The sequence below is a fragment of the Megalobrama amblycephala genome, linkage group LG6 (assembly GCF_018812025.1).
Source record: "Megalobrama amblycephala isolate DHTTF-2021 linkage group LG6, ASM1881202v1, whole genome shotgun sequence".
NCBI lineage: Eukaryota > Metazoa > Chordata > Actinopteri > Cypriniformes > Xenocyprididae > Megalobrama > Megalobrama amblycephala.
Window position 1 is genome coordinate 231,085 of NC_063049.1, and position 15,452 is coordinate 246,536.

Below are 15,452 nucleotides of genomic sequence, written 5' to 3' on the forward strand. Positions count from 1 at the left end.
CATTTCACTGGGTCTGCAGTAATTATTGTTTCATTGGTTCTTTCTCTAGGATTGCTGAAATGACTTGTCACTGAAATGTCATGAGGTGTTAATCTCATATAATTACACCAATGGCAGAAATAAGTGCAGTTAAAATATTCAAAATATGAGTGAGGGCATTGCTTGAATGTGGCCTTATTGGATGCACTTAACTATGTAACTAACTCAAAACTAGATCAATTTATCCTTTTCTTGACCATGTGACTAAAACAAAAAAATGTACATTCCTCCGGCCACCAGAAGGCACCATCACCAGAAGTATTAACCACAGTCACATGCCCTATTTTTGTGCACTTCCAGTTCCTGTTCCCTACAGTATCATTCTACAATCTGTTTGAAGTATTGCCAGTTCAACCTGCCTTACCAAGTGTTCTTCATTGTTATTGTGTTGACTATTTCTGCTTATGTTGTTGAATTTACCGTCTTGGACTTGCATTGACATTTTAAGTTTTAACTGTGTACGATTCCTGTCTATCATTTTGGATTTTTCTGCAGATGGATTCACATCATCCTTCAGTGTGTATGCAGTGTGTGTCTGTCTTGTCAGCCCAGCTAACAGGGAACGTTCTCAGAACTTTAAAGGGGTCATGAATTGAGAAATAAACTTTTCCTTGAGCTTTTGATATATAAGAGGTCAGAGAGGAGGAGAGAAGAGCGATACAGGACTAAAATAACATTACCTTTCAAAGAATCCTAATGCAAGGAATATGATTATTTATTTCCAACAAAGTGAATGGCTTTGCAAACAGACTTTTACAATATGGACTCGACAGTAATGCAACAACATGTCAAGTAACTGTGTTCATTCTAATGCCTGATCTGATATTAATGATTCATGTACAGTCAGATGTTCTTTGTCTGTGTGTCAGTAAATCAAACCAGTGACTAAACACTCAACTTCACATTGTTTCTCTTAGTAGGATGAAAATAATTAAACTGTTATTTAAACAGTGATTAAATTATATAAAGAAATCGATCAAAGAACACTCCCTTAACAATCGCTGGAGCTGTCAATCAAACAGCAGCGAGTTTATCAGTGACTGAGTTCTGGACTCGCGCCCAAAACTCCCGTTTTATTCAACGAATCTCTTAATTACATCGCATTTGCACTGTTAGTTATGATGAAAGCATTCGTTAGTGTGCAGAAATTGAGTTGCAATGACGAGATCACTGCTTTCATGAGCTCAACAACATGTCTGTGATCGACTACAATGTTCATCACTGCAACCTTTCATGCCACGATCTAAATATAATGCCATAGATCTAAATGTAATGCTATAATCAACACTTTTCACGATCAGTTAACCTTGAGAGCTGTAATAGTAAAAATGTGCTAAAGTTTTCGAGAGAGTAATACTTAGCTATTTCATATTGCAAAAATGTTAGCCAATCAGAGCAGTGGGCATTTACACTGAAGTCTCACAGCAGACACGCCCCTTAAAACAGAGCGTCAAATCAGAGGACTATAATCAGGGTAGGAAAAATGCCTTTTATTTCTAAACAATAAAACAATGCAGTTTGTGACCCCTTTAACTTACGTTCTGGCAAGGTTCTGAACAAACGTTCTTGTAAGGTTAATAGAACATTTGTTAAAAGTGAGCTGGTATTTAATAATGTTCTCAGAACATTAGCACCAAAACGTTATTTATACATCATTCATTCATTGGACGTTCATCTAACGTTACTACTTGTTTCAGAACGTTCAGAGAACATCCCATGATGTTGATGATCAATGATGAATGATCAAATGGAATGTTTCCTTATTGTTTGCATGACCAAGAAAAGACATTTTTAAAATATTAAAAAAAAACTGCACAAAAATAACATTGTTTTAACTTATTGATACACAATGTACCTTTTGGCCTTCTAGCAGTTAAAAAACAAAACTACACGCATTTGGCGGAAGATCATTGTTTTGGTTGTGCTTCGGCTCTGCTGACTGTGTGGATGAATATGACTATACTACTGCTCATAAAACATTCACTGCTAGGCTTAAGAGATCAGAGACCAGTTCAGATGGAAAGGGTCTCAAGCTGACTAACTGAAGACGTTACTGTAGCTTTAGACACGGTACTTCCTTGAATAAATTATAAAAACAATAGTGAAATGATATTCACAATAGATAATGCTTTACAGTGACCTTTATCTGTTCAATTAAACATCTTACTCACCTCTTAAATAATAAAACACCATCATCTCTGTGTCACTTTTACAACATTTCAAATCCCTCAATTCTCGCCATCTCCTAAAGACAAGCTAATGTTGATTCTTGTTTTATTACGAGCTCTGTCTTGGTCGCTTTTCTCTCTTCTGTTTGGGGTTTGTTTAAAACAGGGTGATTCTTTGGAGGTTGGAGATTTAGCATCTCCATGTCAACCTTTCTCGCTTCGTTGTGACGACTAACCTCTGCCACGCCCAAACCAGACACGCATCAAAATAGCGTCATATCTCTATTTACGGATATGACAAGATGCGCATGAGTGACATATGTATGCAATTTTAATGTAAATAACAACAAAAAAAGTTACATAGTGTACTTTTGATATAGGTTGAGGATTTACATGGCAAGTGCAAGTGAACTGGGATGCTCATCAATCAGTGAACTCAGACTTTGACTTCATTTGATCAATGCTCTGTCCTGATTCACTGCCAAATCCTCGATAGAAGAGATTCCCTGTGAAAACGCTGAGTCATACCATCTGCATGCTTTCAAATAAACTCTCCATTGTATTAATACAAGATGAAAAATTTATTTTTTTCCAATAGGGCCAACATACAAATGTAAAGTAATGCCTTGTTAACAAGTGTCTTGAAACTTGCTTGACAGCTCCTGTTTAACAGCAAAATGAACATAAATGTACAAAGTTCAACACAAAACAGCTATAAACAAATAACAAAACAAACAAAAAAGACATGGAATTTAGCAGAAACAAAGTGCGATCACACTTTATATTAGGTGTCTTTAAAGAGGTCCTATTCTGCTTTTCAATGTTCATCTCTCTTTAGTGTGTAATGTTGCTGTTTGAGCATGAAAAAGCTCTACAAAGTTCCAGTTCTTCTCTATATCAGTGTTTCTGGACTCCCTGAAACACCTCCATTGTAGTCTTGAGTTTTCTTCACAATATTCCTCATTTAAATAATTCATATTCAGAATAAAGGGGCGGGGCCTGGTTGAGTTAGTTAGTGGTGTGTTGTAGGCATGCAAATTGTCATGTTGCGATTAATTGCTGAAGCTTTTATCACGGTATACGGTATTATCACGATATTGAAATAAGTTGCAAAAAAAGTGTTGTCATAGTATAACAGGTTTAATAACTCTTTTTGTAATAACAAAAAGAACTCTGAATGTTTAAATACAATAATACAATAGACAAAAAATATATAAAGTAAAATTTTCAAACAGATTATAATGCAAAAGAATTAGGCTATAAAGAACAACAGGAAACACTTTACAATAAGGTCTCATTATTTAATGCGTTAACTAAGATTGAGCAATAGCTACATTTGTTACAGAAAGTATTAGTTTTTGTTAATGTTAGTTAAGAAATACAACTTGATTATTGTTAGTTTTCTCTCAGGTCCATTAAATAAGCTCTTTTGATTTTAGTAATGTTATTAAACAGTAACTAAGAAATTAACATTAACTAAGAATATTTAATACTTTATAAGTATTTTTATTGTCAGTTTGGTACTAATAATGAATTAAAATGTTAACTAATGAAGACATATGTTTCAAACTTTTCTGAACAATACCAAATAATCAGAACATTTCTAATAATTAGGGCATGAGGTAGTCCAGATTAAAATATAGCCTAAGGTTTGAAAATAGACTTTTAAGTCTTCAAGTATTTGGTGATGAACAACATTGAGATTACAAAAAAATTAATGGCTGTTTGAAGCATTTTAAAAACGTAACTAGCGCAGTTGCTTTGTTTGCGCGGTTTCCGGGGTAACCGCTGCATTCTGCTGTTCCATCAGCGCCCTCTGCTGTCAGAGAGTGAACGTGCACTTTCATTCAGCTCGTCTCCTTTCACTCGTTCCGCCATGTGCTTCTCATGTACTTTGGGTTTGTTTACATCTGAGCGCGTGTTCTTTTGATGCAGAATACAGCAATGTTTTGCATTTTATACGGTTGATGGGTAAAGTATTCTTAATTGCATTATAAAAAAATTAATAATTGGTAATAAATTATTATTTACGGTATTTTGAAATGCCCACGATAACAATATTGTGCATGTTCATTATCGCGATTTATCGCATTACCGAATATCGGCACAAGTCTAGTGTGTTGAAACTGGCAGTTATGGTAAGGGGTGGGACATTTCCCAAACACCAATCACAACACACTGCTCCAGCCGACCAATCAGAGCACATTGTGCTTTTCAGAAGGAGGAGCTTCATAGAGACAGGAACTAAACAGAGCGTTACTGACAGACTGGGAAGAGAGGAGCTGCAACAATGGAGAATATGAGGAAAATAATCAACATTCAAGCAGGAAAACAAAATCAAGACTTTGAAAAAGCTCATAATAGGTCCGCTTTATCTACTAGGTACTTACGTCAGAATTTAATATCCATTAGGTGCTTACTGTGGTGATGTTGTATTGTGAATCACTTGTGCTGTTACTGAGGTGGATACAGGCAAGATTAAGACAGGTTTGGGTAGGTTTAAGGGTGGGTTAAGGTGTAAGGGAAAGTCAACAGTGTAATTATAGCTGAAATTAACTAAAAGTATAACAATGTAAAAACATGCATGTAATAAGAGCATTGTATCAAATTATTAATTTAAATGTTAGTACATACAGTAGTTAAAGACACCTAATATAAAGTGCAGATTCCTTCTTTACCTAATTAGTTTTGTTGACTGAAACAAAGTAGTCTTCATTTTAAAGTTGTGCAAAGGCTGTTTAAGTGAATGTAACTTGGATAAAGTGACATACTACTAAAGTAGACAAATTCATCAGAACCTTTTTAGAAATGACTCAAGAGAGAGCACAAGAATCTTCATTTGAACGGATCCTGGGCTGCCCAGTATTCATCCCATCATCTTCGTCTAAGTCTGGAGTGGACGGACAGGGCGAGAACTCTGACGGCGCGTCCTCATAGCCACTGCTCTCATCATTATCCTCCCCAGCCGGAGCTTCATGCCTTTGATTATCAGACACTGATTGACTCAATGAATGGTTGACCAATTTTTTCAAATGTAACACTGGGGCTGCATTCAGATGCGCTGGAGCGCCTCTGCTGTCTGAGAGCGGCGTTTCCTCTCGGTCCACCGAAGTTCCTTCTGGAGTTCCCTGAATCCAGACAGGCCCCGCATGTCTCGCCTGAAGCTGCTCAGCTTTTCTTTCCTGCACAAATGTTGAGACATTCTTCAAACAAATGCTGAAACACGGTCTGAATGCATATTATAAATCCTGAGTGGCATCAAATTACTTTTGAAAGTTCAAATTAGTCAAATAGATTTAGGGATACCACTTTAAAGGGGACCTATAATGCCTCTTTTACAAGATGTAATATAAGTATCTGGTGCTCCCAGAATGTGTCTGTGAAGTTTCAGCTTGTCAAATTTGTTCCTATTTGGGTGTGAGCAAAAACACATTGTTTTTGTGTGTGTCCCTTTAAATGCAAATGAGCTGCAGAAAAAGAAAAGAAGAGGGCGGAGCTTTAACAGCTCACACTTTGCTTGAATCTCACGCAGCCAAAATGAGGATTGTCAGTAACGGTGTTCAGCCCCTAGGCTGTAGTCCCTACCAGCTGTTTGTTGTAGTTTCTGTAAAAAGAGATTTCTGTAAAAGAAAATATCTCTCTTTGCATTGATCTTTGAGTGTCGTAACTTTGCAGATGTTGTTTATGATCAAACAGCAACATTACACACTAACTAAAGTTAAAAAAGTGAAATCATAATAAACCACTCCTTTAAATTAAGTATCTTTAACTAGTATGTACTACAATTTAAATTAATCATTTGATACCATGCTCTTATTGTGTACGTACACTAGTGTTCAAAATTTGGGGTCAGTAAGATTTTTTAATGTTTTTAAAAGTCTTTTTGCTCATCAAATCTGCATTTATTTGATTAGAAATACAGTAAAAACATTGAAATATTACAATTCAATGTTCTGTTTTCTATGTGAATATATAGTAAAATGTCATTTATTTCTTTAACACATTTATAATAATATAATAAAGTTTATAATAAAGTGTGAAGATGTCAGTTTCCTTATAGACCGAACATCACTTTTGGTCCAATACTGTATATACAAACATTTCAGTATTTTGAGAGCATAGGGAAATCAACTTGACTACATTTGCAGTGCTTCATGGGAGTGGGCGGAGTTAAAGAGCTTAAGATTTGCATGTCGTGACTCCCTGATTGGTGGAACTTTCTGTAGCATCATGGGTATTGTAGTTTTTCGCCATGAATGGATTATATGCACGGGCATTTCCGGTGAACTGTTAGCTGTTCATTCTGTACTCGCTGTACATTGACACAAAACCATCAATGGTTGACTTTTTAAATGTTGTATTCATATTTTAATGCAGTTAACACATTTACCTAATTTGCTAATAAACCAGTTTATTGATTGCAATAAAGACGAAGATAATGGGACCGTTTAAAAACACTGTGTCTGTAATTAGACACTTATTTAATAGATGATAGAAATTATATATTTGATAGAAAACACTTATTTAAAAATAAAAAAGACAATAATTACCACTTTAACCAGCAGGTGGCAGCAGTGTATCATTTATTTGCATGTATATCAGCCATTTCCTCTAATCGTTTTCACTTTCTTTCTGACTAAATATTAAACATTATAAAATAACTAGGTTTAAAAATAGATTTTGTCAATGTGAGTATGAAATACTCAAAAAATCTCATGAAAAACAATAACTTTTCTTGTGAATGAATGACACAAAGCGAGCACCACACTTTTATAATCACAGCAGCTGTCAGTCAGTGCAGCACAAGATCAATGATTTCAATTTGTAAAAACACATGTTATTCAATTAATATAACTAAAGTGCACAATAAATATTTAATTTTTGAAGCTTTTTTTCCACAGTGTGAAAGTGTGAAAACTGATGGTCAAATTAAATTTAGCCGAGGAGGAACACTGAGGTACGTCTTTATTTATTTATTTTTTATGCTGTCTTATGTTTGAATAACTAAATTAATGCTATTCCTGACTATTTAAGTGACTATATTCTGATTTCAGTGGATTCAGAACCGTCTGCTCATGACACAGGAAATGATGTTTGGTATTTTCACATGAATGTGCACAAAGGACTAAAACTTCCCAGGTTAAAGGATTAGTTCAGTTCAAAATTAAAATTTCCTGATAATTTCCTCACCCCCATGTCATCCAAGATGTTCATGTCTTTCTTTCTTCAGTCAAAAAGAAATGAAGGTTTTTGAGGAAAACATTCCAGGTTTTTTCTCCATAAAATCACCAGGAAATTTTAATTCTGAAGTGATCTAATCCTTTAAGATCAGGGATACAGGATTAGGCGTTTACACCCTTAGGAGAAGATCTGGAAGTTTCTATGGCCACCTAGAGTAAAAGCGTCTCTGACTGGTTAAAACTTAAAAGTTAACAAGTGATTTCCTACAGAGCTGTACTGGATTTCACGTCCATTGATTTATTTATTTGAGAACAGACGAACCTTTTAGGTCGATCAAGACCTTTCCACTCTGCATAATTCCTACTGTGAACTAAGCGCTTTCATTCAGCAGAACACAACCAGGCACTCTCTGAACATTTATCTCAGGGTAAATGATAAAAGAATAAAATAAGAGAGGAGTGAACACGCTCGCTGTTCTCCAAACATGGTTACGTAAGCAGCCTCTCTCTCTCTCTCTCTCTTTTGGCTTTACGCAGCAGTTTCTGTTCATTTCTAAATGTGATTATGTAAGCTTAGAGTTTCCTCACCTCTCTTAACCTCTCCATCTCCTGCATTAATGAGGCAAGCATGTCCTCCAGCTTCCTCCTCATCGTTCTCTCTCGCTCCAGCTCCTGTCAGTCAGAGAGAGAGAAGCGTCATGTGTCAAACATATCATCAAGTTAATGTTTTCTGAATTAGAAATCAATCATTTGCATCGGTCTCAGGATGAAGATATGTTTCACAATACCATGGTGAGCTGATGCGTCTCTCTCTGTGTTTCGGCGAGCATCTCCTCCGCGCCCTCGAGCGCGTCCTGAAGACAGTCCACCTGGAACAGAAGAGCGTCCTGCTGGAGCGAGAGCGTCCGCAGCTCCTGCACACAGTCCTCATCCGTCTGCAGAGCAAGCACAACCTTTACATGCATCTTCTGTACGGAACGCTGACTAAATAAATGCATAAATAAATAAATATACAAAGAAATGTATTTTTGCATTTATTTATTTAATGCATTTAATGCATTTTATTTATGCATTATTTAGTGGTGTCAAAATTAGTGATGAAAACTACACAACTTTTTATGAAATTTCACTGTTTTGAATTGAAAATATATGATCATGATTCATGTAATTCATAAATGAATGTGACAAGAAATATTTGCATTTTCAACATTTTAGATGAATACGAGTGAATGTATTTTCAAATAGTTTAAACTGATTACTTCATAACTACAATTAGTTACCTAGAACTTCTTTTACCATTTTTATTTATTCCCTTAAAGGGTTAGTTCACCCAAAAATGAAAATTCTGTCATTAATTCCTCACCCTCATGTTGTTCTACACCTATAAGACCTTCGTTCATCTTCAGAGCACAAATTAAGATATTTTTGATGAAATCCGATGGCTCAGTGAGGCCTGCATCGCCAGCAAGATAATTAACACTTTCAATGCCCAGAAAGCTACTAAAGACATATTTAAATCAGTTCATGTGAGTACAGTGGCTCAAATATTAATATTATAAAGCGACAAGAATATTTTTTGTGCTCCAAAAAACAATATCTATATGGGCCGATTTCAAAACTCTGCTTCAGAGCTTTACGAATCGAATCAGTGAATCGGAGCACCAGAATCAGCAGTTTAGCCATTTGATAGGAGATCCGAATCACTAATTCGAAACAAAAGATTCATAAAGCTCAGCATTTATGAATCAGGCCCATATTGTTGAATAAAGTCGTTATTTTGTGTTTTTTTTGGCGCACAAAAAGTTTTCTTGTCGATTTATAACATTAATATTGAACCACTGTACTCACATGAACTGATTTAAATATGTTTTTAGTACATTTAATGGATCTTGAGAGTTTGAAATGGCTTTGGTCTCAGGCCTCACTGAGCCTTTGGATTTCATCAAAAATATCTCAATTTGTGTTCTGAAGATGAATGAAGGTCTTACGGGTGTGGAACAACATGAGGGCGAGTAATTAATGACATTGTTTTCATTTTTGGGTGAACTAACCCTTTAAATCCATTTTAATCCTTTAAATATTTCATTCCTTTATTACTATTATTATTATTATTATTATTATTATTATTATTATTATTATTTATTAAAGCTGAAGCCTAGTTTTGCCTCTTTGTCTCCATCTCTCTTGTCATCTTTAATTATCATCTTTATGTGGGTTGTGCATCGGCTCAGGCTCCTCAGTGCGGATGAATCTAATGTTTGCTGTCAGTCATCACATTCGGTGTGGATACTGTAGTTCAGAATCACAGATTGTAGTCTTGGAAGTATGACCAAAATAAGAATTTCCACCGGAAAATAACATCAGAACAAGTAACAGATCTGCCACTTTTGTTCTGACCAACAGCAAAAAGTGAACCTCCTCCTATGCCTACATCACTGAGTCATGTGTTTACAAAGGAGCGGCTCACGAGTCAGTCATGTAAAATCATGAAGCGATGACTCGAGACACGCCTGTCACACCGTATTGAGACTCCTGCTCTCAGACTTCACGTGTCAATAACTCTCATGGACTCGTCTTGTAGCGTTTGCCTAGCTTAGCATGCATCGCTGTTATTTTAGTTTAATTAAAATTATGAATTAGCTTTCATTTTTATATTTTTAGCTTTTCATGTTCATTTTAGTTTCATTTGTAGTAATTTGATTATGTGCTTTTTGTTTTTTAAATATTGCTTTTTAGATTTATTTTTATTTCAGTTTTAGTTATTTATTTATTTCCAGTTAATAATTTTTTTGCTTCAACTTAAACTTATTTCAGTTTATTGCCAAGGCAACATTTCTCATTTTCATTTAGTTCAAGTTTTTCAACTAATTTGATTCTACTTCAGCTTTATTTCGACTGACAGAAATGTTAATAGTTTCAGTTTTAGTTCATGATAATAATCCTGACATGCATCACCCATCTTGGAAACTGAAACAGCAGCTTATATAATAAACAACAGCAAACAGATAAAGACATAAATTGTTTTTTATTTAAAAAAGATGTGAATCTTACCATTTCTATGTTCTCAGAAAGCGGCTCATCTTCACTCTAAAAAATATAATTGTTCATTACTATATAAAACAAACCAAATCAAACTTTGAAATTTTTCTGAAAGACTTTTGTAACAAAACTAATCAGTGAATCCTATTCAGCAAATATAGTTCTGTGTGAGAGACTTTCAGTTCACTGCAAACATCACAATACTAACTTGGCTTTCTTCTCTTTGTCCTCTTTTTAACGAGCCGTATCTGCTGTCGCTGCGTGACAGGTGTCTGCTCGACTCTTCTGCCTGCAGGACACAAACAATCATATTATTGATTACTAATATAAAACAACAAAGCAATCTAAAACAATCTCCATCAGAGGATCCTGAAAGTAAATCTGGCTGAATTTGAGTTTTAAAGAGGATCTATTATGCACAAGTGTTGATGTTGTTTTTGGGCTCTGCTAGAACAGGTTTTCATGCTTGAATGATCATTATTTCCCCATCTGTTTCTCAGGAAATTTCTTTTTTTTTTTTTGATGTTTTTGCCTTTTATTATGATAGAACAGTATGTAGACAGAAAGGATGGGATCGGGAAAGGTCTGTTGTAACTTCTTCCTGAGTCTCTCCATTAGTGTCGACTCCGGTTTGAACAATGTAAGGCTGAACACCGTTACTGACAATCCTCATTTTGGCTGTGTGAGATTCTCCAGTTTTGTTGTTGTTGAGCTGTTAAAGCTCTGCCCTCTTCTGGAAAGTGGAACTCATTTGCATTTAAAGGGACACACACAAAAATGATGTGTTTTTGCTCACACCCAAATAGGGGCAAATTTGACAAGCTATAATAAATGATCTGTGGGGGATTTTGAGCTGAAACTTCACTCCACTAGATGGCACAAAAACTTGCCGCAGCACTTTCATAAAACATCCGTTTTTCAAAATGCACGTGCAAATTTGTCTGATCTTTGACGCGATCTCAGGCAGCAACGCAAAGTTGATTCTGAGGTAGTTTGACCTAATATTTGATGTTTTTTTTTAAATGTTGTTGATTAAAGTAGCAAAAGAGAATCTATTAAATTAATGTTTGTATTTTCAGACAAAGGTCTTCTTAAAGGATTAGTCCACTTTTAAATAAACATTTCCTGATAATTTACTCACCCCCATGTCATCCAAGATGTTCATGTCTTTCTTTCTTCAGTCGAAAAGAAATTAAAGTTTTTGATGAAAACATTCCAGGATTTTTCTCCTTATAGTAGACTTGAATGGGCACCAAACGATTGAAGGTCCAAATTAGTTTTACTGCAGTTTCAAATTGTTCAACACGATCCCAGATGAGAAATAAGGGTCTTATCTAGTGAAACCATCGCTCATTTTCTGAAAAAAAAAATGAAAATTATATAAGTTTTAACCTTAAATGCTCATCTTGAACTAGCTCTCTTCTTCTTCTCCTCTATTAGAATTCCAGCAGTGTAGACACTGCTAAGCATAATACTGCCCTCCACAGGTCGAAGTTTGAACTAATTGTTATATACTATTGAACTAGCATATTGCATATAAACATTAGTTAAAACTTTGGCCTGTGGAGGGCAGTATTACGCTTAGCAGCGTCTATACTGCTGGAATTCAAATAGAGAAGAAGAAGAAGAGAGCTAGTTCAAGATGAGCATTTCTGGTTAAAACTTATATAATTTTCATAATTTTGATGGTTTCACTAAATAAGACCCTTATTTCTCATCTGAGATCGTGTAGAACAATTTGAAGCTGCAGTGAAACTAATTTTGACCTTCAACCGTTTGGTGCCCATTCAAGTCTACTATAAGGAGAAAAATCCTGAAATGTTTTCATCAAAAACCTTAATTTCTTTTCGACTGAAGAAAGAAAGACATGGACATCTTGGATGACATGAGGGTGAGTAAATTATCAGGAAAAGTTTATTTAAAAGTGAACTAATCCTTTAATGATTTTCAGTTTTGTTCAAGGTATAATAATAATAATATGTAAACAGAATAATATGTAAAAGTATGGTATTTGGGGTAAAAAAGCACCCTGCTGTTGGGGCAAAAGGCACAATAATTAACATGATAATGAATAGCTGACTGACTTTTCCATTTGTTGATATGACATGGTTAGATTGGTAAATATCATATATCAAATTGGGTATTACCTTAGAGATAATACCCATATTTAATGAAACAATCACATTTAAAAAAAAATATTATATTATAATTTTATAATAAAATATAATTTATTGTTACTACTGTAAATCTATATTAAATATCATGAGATCTTCAATGCTTTCAGAATCTTTACTTTTTAAAGTAATTTTGTTTCTGTATTTTTAAAATATATTTTTATATTAACATAGGCCTATTTTAAGGACAGTATATTTATTGAACACAAATTAATTCTTTTATTTATCAAAATAAACAGAAAATAGTATAAACTTTGCTAAAGTGGTTCTTTTGAACAAGTATTAACCTAGACATTATTAAAAACATTATTTTAGCTGAAGTATTTGTATGAATACTGTGCACCTTTTACCCCTCACCACCTCATACATTTATAAGATTTTATACAAAATTAACCACTTTTATGATTTATTTTCACACAAAATCTGTTGCTCCATCAATGTCCAATACAAACATATATTTTCCCTGCAATCATACACTTTGAGAGTAGTGAAAAGCACATTTTTTCTTAAGGTGTGCCTTTAGCCCCGCTTGTACCCTATGTGGATCTTATTTTATTTATTTGTGAATTTGTTTAATTTTTTGTGAATCTCTTTACATTTATTTGTGTATCAAAATCTATTTATTTGGAAATATGCAACAATTTTAACCCCACAATTCCCAACGCCTCAGAATCGAGTCCAAGCTATTGCTTATAATAATAATCAGTCTCAAATGGCAGTTTTGCTTTATTTAAAAGAGTAAATGACAAGAGAACCAATTAAACCTTTCCAAATAAAATTTCATATCCGTCAAAAGAAGACTATAACTGCTTGGAATAAGTCAGTAAATCACGGACAGCTCAAATGTAAATCGCTATTTAAATTTAATCGTCTGTGCATGAGAAAAGACATCTTTAAATAGTTTTTCATCGCGAGATTGGGCATCATCATCATCATCATCATGGGAAGGTGCGCTCTGTCAAAACAACACGTCACGTTTATTTAAATAGAATTAGAATAGGATTTGCTACATATTTCTATAATCGAGTGAATATTCAAGTAAAAACAGATTTCATCATGTCACACCCTGATACTGCCAGTCCCAAACCAGCCCGGTCATTATAGAAGAATATTATCATCTTATCGAGGCTTTGTCACGTATAACAGGTAATGTAGCCTAATCCAGGGGACTCGATCATCAAAGATCAGCAGACAATTAATTGCAGAAATCCGACGTCTCGAATCAAGTCACGAGTCGTGACAAAGGAGATCCGGACTAAAGATTCACTCGTACCTCTCTGATTATGTGCCGAAGAGACTCGTCTTCGCTCATCCCTCGAGAGAGAGTCCGTTTCCTCAGTGAACCCGTTTTCTCAAGCTGACCCGAATGCATTTTCCTACACGAAAGGGCTCTCCGGAGAAAATGTCCGAGAAATGCGTGTCTTTGAAGTGTATTCAAGTGTTTCTCTACCGGAGCAAACAGCGTTGTTCGTGCGGTGGGCGGGGCTTGTACTCTTGAGTGGGCAGGTCTGTTTCGCCCATCCAGTTTCGTTCTTATGTAATACCACAGAACTTTTATAAATAAGACGGGGTAAGATGAACCACCCATCTTAAAGGGGTCATGACATGGATTTTTTTTAAACCATTTTAAAACGTTCCTTGAGGTTCATTTATAATGTTAATAAGGTTCTTTGCACACAATAAATAAATAAATAATATGTATGTGGAAAAACAATTATTTTCAACCCTCAATCTGAGCCTCTGTCTGAAATTATCCGTTTTTAAGGCACGGCTCCTTTAAGGCTTGTCAGGAATGTTATGATTGGCTAATGTCACTGCATAGGAAAACAGTATCAACACTATTGCACATGAGTAAGTGTTTTACAAAACATTATCTATCACATTGTACTGTCATCAAATTCAGTTCATACATCACTGCTCTCCTGCTGGTTGTAGGCTACTGGAACACTTAGTTTGAATCAAAAAATGCATAACTTTTATGATTATTAAAGTCGGCATGAAATCAAAATTGACCCTATTTACTTTGTTAGTGCATATTACTAGTCTTGTGGTGAACAATTAATTCATGCAAGTTAATACACAGAAAAAAATAGCTTGTCGTGGTAATCTTTAATCAAAATCTGAAAAGTTACTTCCGGTCTGGAATGACGTTCCTTCTCTGATAACGTCAGTTTGACGGCTTGGGTTGAAAATGCTTGAACCGCTCCCCTCTAACCACTAGTCTGCTATGAGCCAGAGATGGAGAGGAGGAGCGCTAAAGTAAAACTCTGCCCTCTATTCAATATAGAAATACGTCACAACACTGGAGAAAAGTCGTTTGCAACTTCCGGTTCACAGGGACTTTAATTATTAAACAAAATCAATAACTTCACTGATATTAGTAAAAATGTTAAATAAATTGTAATGCCATCAAATTCAGTAAGCAATTATCATGCAAAAGGTGTTGTAAGTATGTAAGCTGTGTACCAACATCATTTGTGTAAAGAAGGCCTTTATGTGCTACTTGCCAGATTGAGTGTTGTAGAACCAGCAGTAGAGCAGTGATGTATGAACTGAATTTGGTGACGGTACAGTGTGTTACAGTGAAGTTATTGAGTATTTTTTATAATATAAAATGAGCAAAAGGGTTTTGGGTTTTGCACTTTTCAGACGGTCCCTTCTGACTTGTCTCTCCGCCACCTGCTCATAGAGACCAATTTTTATATTATAAAGCACATTTGAGGAAAATTGGGTTGTTGTAGCTTGTTGTCTAGGTTACTATGATTGGAAGTAGCTGTTTTTTTTGTTTGTTTGTTTGTTTTTTAACAATATTTAAGATATAAAATCTTGTTTTCAGTTTAGATTAAGATTGT

The 15,452-nt window shown here is 34.9% G+C and overlaps 1 protein-coding gene across 1 annotated transcript; it reads right to left on the reverse strand.

The window, feature by feature from the left end:
- Positions 1-4,994: 4,994 nt before the first annotated feature.
- On the reverse strand, positions 4,995-14,100 carry si:ch1073-456m8.1 (leucine-rich repeat flightless-interacting protein 2). Its single transcript, XM_048192446.1, has 6 exons — positions 13,874-14,100; positions 10,635-10,715; positions 10,439-10,474; positions 8,176-8,322; positions 7,976-8,059; positions 4,995-5,389 (listed from the first exon to the last, which is right to left on the reverse strand). The coding sequence occupies exons 1-6, from the start codon at positions 13,970-13,972 to the stop codon at positions 5,021-5,023; spliced, it is 816 nt and encodes a 271-aa protein (XP_048048403.1). The 5' UTR covers positions 13,973-14,100; the 3' UTR covers positions 4,995-5,020.
- Between the last annotated feature and the right edge of the window lie 1,352 nt (positions 14,101-15,452).